This window comes from Lactuca saligna, chromosome 9 (assembly GCF_052625555.1).
Source record: "Lactuca saligna cultivar CGN05327 chromosome 9, ASM5262555v1, whole genome shotgun sequence".
NCBI lineage: Eukaryota > Viridiplantae > Streptophyta > Magnoliopsida > Asterales > Asteraceae > Lactuca > Lactuca saligna.
This window is the reverse complement of record NC_136425.1, coordinates 18,548,952-18,556,720: the sequence shown is the minus strand read 5'-3', so window position 1 is coordinate 18,556,720 and position 7,769 is coordinate 18,548,952. Positions and strand designations below refer to the sequence as shown.

The 7,769-nt window shown below is 32.1% G+C and overlaps 1 protein-coding gene across 1 annotated transcript; it reads right to left on the bottom strand.

The window, feature by feature from the left end:
- Positions 1 to 6,363: 6,363 nt before the first annotated feature.
- On the bottom strand, positions 6,364 to 7,212 carry LOC145016041 (uncharacterized). The gene has a single exon (XM_078974476.1). It carries the CDS (start codon positions 7,210 to 7,212, stop codon positions 6,364 to 6,366), a length of 849 nt encoding a protein of 282 aa, XP_078830602.1.
- Positions 7,213 to 7,769: the final 557 nt, after the last annotated feature.

Sequence of the window (7,769 nt, the reverse complement as noted above, 5' to 3'; positions counted from 1 at the left end):
TTTGTGCATTTTTGACTTTTTTTTCCTAATAATTACCTTTAATTAACATTTAAGTAACAAACAACGAAGATTGGCGCCAAGTTCCTCGTAGGCAATCCAAAGCAGAGGTCATGAAATTCATGGACAATATACAATATTCTTCTTCCAAAACTTGCCTCCAGACTAGGATGTGGCAACACTATGGAAGACATTTAAACTAGGGCAAATTTCATATATATCCTTACAAACATTAAGAATTACGTTTATATCCTTTCAAAATTCATAATTACATATATATCCTTATTAACCTAGTAAACTCACATTTATATCCAATTTTATAAATTAAAGAGATATAAATTACTTTAATATCAACAAATATATTTAAAATCAAAAATACATATAGATTTACCAAAATACCCTTTAAACATTATTAAAGATTAGAACTAAATGCATTTAATTATGATTAAACCTAATTAATTAGGATTAAACCTAATTAAATGTGGGAAAAGTCCACCACGTGAAACAGAAAAAACCCTCTAATAGGTCGACTTGCAGTTTGTCGTTCTTCATCATTCCACTTGCATTTTGTGCTTCTTCATCGCATAGGATTTCATTCACAGAAATATTAGAGCTAATAAATCAATAAGGAGTGGTAATTTCTCTCAATTTTCCATTAATTTGTTCAATGAAGCACAAGAATTAACATTGACAACTCTAAATCAGTGTACCCAAAGCATCCGAACTTTTTGAGGTAAATATGTTACACGGATTACTTGAAGGGTATCGCTGTAATTTACAATCAAGTTGAGTAAGATGTTGTAGCTCAAATGGGTCAAAAAATACTCCAGAGGGCAGTCTCTCGATAACTATGGCCTTACAACACCGATTCAGACTAGCAAAGAAAAACGACAAACAATGAGCATAAATCACAAATCCACGAACTCGATTTGTTCAAAAACAAGTTGAATTGATTGGCTTTCTCGATGGTTTCAAATATATCTCCATTTGAGCTCTTAAAATACTCCCTCCAGTAGTACGTTCGTGCAGCAGATTTCGAAGCTGCCATTATAACCACCTTGACTCCATCAAACTCGAAACGAAATCCACAAAGATCAAATACTTTGATTATTTGAAAAATCTTTGACAGGTTGTACCCAATGATCAAAAACCCGATTCGATTACACCCGACAAATCAAAAAGCTTCGATTGTGAAACAAATTTGGTAGAAATTAGGGAATAATAGAAGAGTAGAAGAAAAGAACAACAACTAAGAGGGAAGAAGGTGATGGAGACCGGAAGATGGGAGGGAGAGATAGAACTCGATTTTTGGCGATGGAGAAAGGTGCTTGGTTGGCTGATTGATCACGACGATTGAGGATTCTATTTTCCCCTCAAAACCTAATTAACAATTTCTAGCAATAAAAGGAATACGATTTAATTTTAGATATAATGTGTAAAGGGTATTTTGGTAAATCTATATGTATTTTTTATTTTTAAATATATTTGTTGATATTAAATTAATTTATATCTCTTTATATTATAAAATTGGATATAAACGTAAGCTTACTAGGTTAACAAGGATATATATGTAATTATGAATTTTGAAAGGATATAAACGTAATTCTTAATGTTTGTAAGGACATATGCGAAATTTTCCCTTTAAACTAAGTGATCATCTTTCCCTTAACGACTTTCAACATATTAGTTTAATAGGTTGTATTTACAATTTATTTGTAAAGGTTTTGGCTTGAAGGTTGAAATATATAATTGACTCGAAGATCAAAGAAGTGAAGTCAGTCTTATTCACATGCAAAAACATCCTGGACGGTTTCATTGTTGTCGGTGAAATCATAACATATGCCAAAAATGTTATCTAGAAACTGCTTATTTTTAAGATTGACCTTTCCAAAAGCATTTGATCCATTAAATGGAACTATTTAGATTCCATCATCAAACAGATAAGCTTTGAACCGAAATGACAATCTTGGATCTAAGTTTACCTATGTTTGACCCGTATCTCATTGTGATTAATGGCTACCCCTCAACCTAGTTCCCTAAGGCAACGTTTGGCAACAAAACTGGACTGGACAGGACTCAACAGAACATGATTGTACAGAATAGGACTAAAAAGGATTGGACTAATTTTTTATATAGCGTTTGGTAAGACCGGAACAGAACAGAACAGAACAAGTTACCATAAAATGTTTGTTAAAACTAGAAATGAACAAACAACACCTAAAAGTTACTATATTTTCCAATGTCCTTATGTACATAAAAGACTAAAAAATTAACTTAACATGAATCATTTCAAAATTAATAAAAAGATTCCCACAAATTGTTTATAATTCCATAAATTCAAAAAATGCTAATACTTATGTTAATATAAATCTCTCCTTGAAACACAATTACATGCATACAATTGGATTAAATGTATAAGCTGCAGTTGCATTATGTCAATATAAAAATTACATTATAAGCCACAAGAGGATTATATGAACTTAAATTAGATGTCAAGATAAGAACTATAGGGGCTAGTAGAATACTAATTAACACACTCTGGAACATAGTTCAATGTAAAAATTGAGGTAAACATAAAAATTATAGAATATTGCCTAAAGATCAATAGCGTTTTCCCAAAAATATAAAGTCGGTGGCTTTAGCTATCTATCTTATTAAAATAATAGGTTTAAGTTTATCCCACTAATTAGAATCGTAGCTTTTGGTAATTCTCAAGATACAATAAAATAAATAAGCCTCAATTTGAAACAAATTGGTAACTAAAGTTCCATTGAGTTAAGTAAAGAGAAAATCGTACGTGTGATTATTGATGATACGCATGAACAGAAGACGACAGTAAGCACTGCGTGATATTTGTGAAGAAGGCGTAACAAAAATGTCGAAAGAAAAGACAAAAAATGTGATATTATTATTAAGACGTGATTATGAGGATAAACACAAAGGAGATCAATATCGGAAGAGTAAATCTGCCAGAAACAAAATGTGCGTGTTCCGCTCAGTTCCATCCTTTTGGGTGAAACTAAAAATTTAGGAATTAGTCTCATTGGACTTGGTCAAAATTATTTATTGTTCTTCTTCCATCAACGCCAAACACCCTCTCAAGAGTCCTAGTTCTATTGTGTTCCATCATGTACCACACAACAAACGCTACCTAAGGGAAAACATGTTAGGCAAGCCAACCCTTCGATTTTTATTTATTCTTTTTGTTGTTTGTTGAAACTCTAAAATAAAAATAAAACTAAAAAACCTCTTTCTTGGTGTCTGTTTGTGAAAAAAATGACCCGAAATTTTACACCTTCAATTCACCGACGATATGATCTTCCGAGGGGAATGGTTCACCGAAAGAACCTTCAATTTAGTTAGGATTATCTGTTGCTTCAAGCTAAATTGTTAATCTCTCAAATAGTAAAATATTATAATTAAAGTTTGGTTATATCACCAAAGAGCCGTTTGCTACGAGGAAAAATATTAGGGGTGAGCAAGAGTATTGAAATTCCAGACCCAAATCGACATCATTTATGTTAATATGAGACGGTCTACGGTACTCGAAAATCACGAAATTTTGGATTCGGTACCACTGCTAGCATTGGAAACCAGATTACTGATAATGTGTGTTCATTTTGGTGTTCAGTATCAATTTTCCATCCAATTCGATATTTGTTAATGTCAGGTCTCGGATCTCGGGCCTGTTCTTCCATGCTCAATTGATTGGGTCATTTACATTCACTTACTTAGGCCTTGTTTGGTAGCCTCTTAATTGGAGAATTAAGAGGCAGTCTCTTAATTTTTAAGATTCAGACTGTTTGGTAACATCTGAATTTATGCCTCTTAATTTATGAGATGCCTCTTAATTTTCCAGATATGAAGACATGTCTGAATTAAAAAAACAACGCACATTCCTCTTTTGCCCTAGTACTCCACCTCTTTTCCTCTTCTCCTTCTTTCACAAATGTCGACCCACCCTTTCTCACTGCATCTCCGATCTTACGACTGTAACCATCTGATATCCCCTCCGACATCATCCAGCCACCGCCTCAGCCGTCCACCGCCTCTGTTGCGCCGCCATCTCCGACGACAATGAACAGTTCCATCCCATCGCTAATCGGTTCTTTCTCTCTCCTATCAGGCCCTGTGCATAATCGACTGTACACTTCTCTACATCTTCTCTCTTCGATCGCTAACGCCATCCCCTAGACTAGCTCTGTTCTTATCCGAGATAACGGGTTGCTCCATCCACCAATGACTTTGCCGTCGAAAACCCTTCCAGTTGCAGGTAAGATTTCTTCCTCTTTGCCCTAAAACTCGATAATAAGAGTTGAATTTGTTCTTTCCGGAATGTTTTGCTTCTAAAATATTTTGATAAAACTGTTATTAGGATCGTCAATTTCAATTTCAATCTCTTAAAATGTTGAAGTATGTATAAATTTTGATAAAATTGTTATTAGGATCATCAATTAACTTGTGTACCTGTTGATAATGGACAATTTCTTGCTGATATGGATGATGGTCTAATGGAATTGTGTGCTGATAGCATCTTATGGTATGATTTTTTTTTATTTGTGCTGAAAAGCTTTGGTTGATTTTTTTGTTGATAAAAGAGTGATAAATTGTATGGTTGTTTCTTAAGTGTGTAGGAAGTAGATTTGGTTTCAAGGCATATGGGATTGGTGGTGGTGTTTTTTTTTCCAATGTCACTAATTGCAACATGGATTGAAAGAAGTATTTTTATTTGGCTATTGTATGATGTTTATGTTTTCATGGATTAAAAGAGGTGAATTTGGAAGAATTTATATTTAATTTGGTTTTATTGTATGATTTTTATGTTTCAATGGATTGAAAAAAAATGAATTTGAAAGAATTTATGTTAAATTTGGTTATTGTATGATCACTTGTAATTTTTATCAATTATGCATTTATCATTTAGCATAATATAGAACTACAGAAGGATAAAATGAACATTTTTATCAATCAGATTACAATTCAGAGGTTTCAACCAAACAACATGTTAAAAGTTCAGATCTTAAAAGTTCAGACCCTCTTAGAAATTCAGACCTCTTAAAAATTCAGGTCCTACCAAACAGCCTCTTAAACTACTCCTATTGGGGTGATTTGGGTGAGCGGCTCACCAATTTTAAATTAAAAGAAAATCAAAACTAATTCTTTTTGGTGACCTATGCTATAGTCACAATCCAAGTTCACCAAGGATCGCCCCACGTGTCAATCATTTACTAGTTGAGTTAAATTAATTTTTGTAATTAGGTCTAATTTTGTTAGTAGTTGTCTTTAATTTTAAGTAAAAAAAAATAATAATAAAAGATACCAAAATACATGATTAATTTTTTTTATACTTTTTTAATTGAGTAAAAGATTGAGTTTAATTGAGTTATTGAGATGAAAGAGGAAGAATTTAGTTTTTTAATAAAAAAAAAATGGGTTGGATTGAGTTGTGAAGGAAGATAGTAAAAGCTTTTGGGATGGGATGGGGGGTTTGAGACTATTTTTATTTAATAATAATATTTTTATTTAAATTATATAAAACAAATTGTAAAAAGCATTTAACAGAAATAAATCATTTCATTCATTTTGAATAGAAACAAAAACATCAGTGAAAAGACCAATCATAAATATATTTTATGAAACAAAAATCACAAGTACGCACTCCAAAAAAATGCCATGCCACAAAGACAATTTCTACATTTTACTTTATTTCTTCTTCTTCTTATTATTATTATTTAATTTCACAAAGATATATAAAATAATTTTTTTTAATACAGACGAACTATGAACATCGATCACAGATTTATAAATTTGATCAAAATCTTTTAATTAAGAACCTAAATTAGACGCTGTGTATTTTTGTTGGTGCTAACATCATTAAACAAGGGAAAACAAACCCTTAATTGTAGGATCAGAACAAACATCGAAGTTGCCAAAGTGCATTTATAACTCAATTATAACTTTTTGTCTTATATATTATTTTATTTTTAATTTATAACATTTTCTGTTTCTTCCAAGAGAAAAATAAATCTTAAACATGCATCATAATCCAAGTGAGCATAACATTATGGCACCATGATTATAACTGATAAAACTTATTGACTCATTTTTTTCAGTTTAAATTTAATAAAATTCGAATTCTGTTTTTGAAGTTAAGTACAGCCTAACTCCACTCAAAAAGTTCATGCTTTAGCTACACTTTTTTTAAAATTTCAAAACTACTCTGATTATCAAATTTCCAATTTCAAAATTGGAAAAAATCATAATAAAAATATATTTGAAAACTAAACCCTAATTGTTGAATCGGATGTGAACATCTTCTGTAAATTCAACTATTACACAAGAACAAGAAGAAGAAATAAAATAATATCAAATATCAGATCCTCTTTTTGATGGAGAAGAAGCCAATGGAAGTACCTGTGAAGGCGTAGACATTTGATGATGAATCCCTTCTGCATTTTTGCCCTTATTACCATCCAATATTACAAATTTACCATCTTTCTCTTTCTCTTTCTCTTCGGTATCTTGATTCATGATTAAACTCGCCCTTTTCTCAGATTCTAATTCCATCAATCTTCTCAATAATTTCTCCTCTGCATCTCTCAAAAATTTGAACGTGGGAGGTGGTGAAGATCTAATCTTGTTGAAATCAAAATCCTTAGAGTCAAAATCATACAATGGATTCATATAACCTTCCAAATTGGGACCTTGTGTGGCCTTCTTCAATGGCGATGACGAAATCGGTGTATCTGGTGTGCGAAGAAGCTCACTCAAACTTACTGTTCTTGAACCCTTTCTACCTTCTGATTCCATATCCAAACTGGTTTCTTCATTGATTGTGAAAAGAAACCTCGGAGGGCCACATAAGTTATGAAGCCTCATGAGTTCAAGATCGATGCTTTCTTCACCGAAACCCTTCAATGGCGGATCTTTTTGTGTGGGCTCTTGTTGTTTTTCATGATTCCCACTCTCATCAGAAGAATTCTGCAAATCTTTCTGTTGGGTTTCGGGGATTGTTGAAGAATTAGGGTTTTTGAAACAAGAGGAGATGTGAGTAGGGGTGTATTTGGGAAAAGAAGAAGAAGGAGAGTTTTGGTTTTCGATATCTTGTCTTCTCTTCTTCCACCATAGAAGATAGTAGAGCTCTAAGGCAAAAGCTAAGAGGACAAATCCAAAGAGAAAACTCAAACCAATTCCTAAACGACTAAAGGATACCATGTTATTGTTTACCCTCGAAAAAGATTCAACTTTTTTTTTTCAAGATTTCCAACACTAAGTTGAATAATCAAGCTCCATATGAACTTAACTCATAAGTTTTTTCTATCATAATTTCTAAATAATTGAGAAAAAAACCCATTACTTAAATCGAAGAAAAAAGAAATTGAGAATCTTTTAAGATAGAAAACTTAGAAAGAGCCAAGGAAGGTGACCTTTCACCCGAAGTTCACATGCTCAGAAAACATTTTAAACCATAAAAGAACAAAGCTTTGTTAGATACCCTTTTCCAGAAGCAAAGAGAATAGGCTAAAAAATCAGAAGAAAAAGATGATTATATGAAGATGAAGGTTCGATATGTTTCTTTAAAAAATGGGATTAAATTATAATAAAATAAAATTTGAAGTTGGAGTTGAAGTGGGGAACAAAGAAAGGAAGGGTTGTATATTTAAAAAGATTTGGCGAGAATGGGTTCCAGAGCTCATATGGGTTGGCAAATATGGGTTATAATATGAACAAAAATGAATTTGGAAAGTAAATATTGACTAAAATTTGAAATT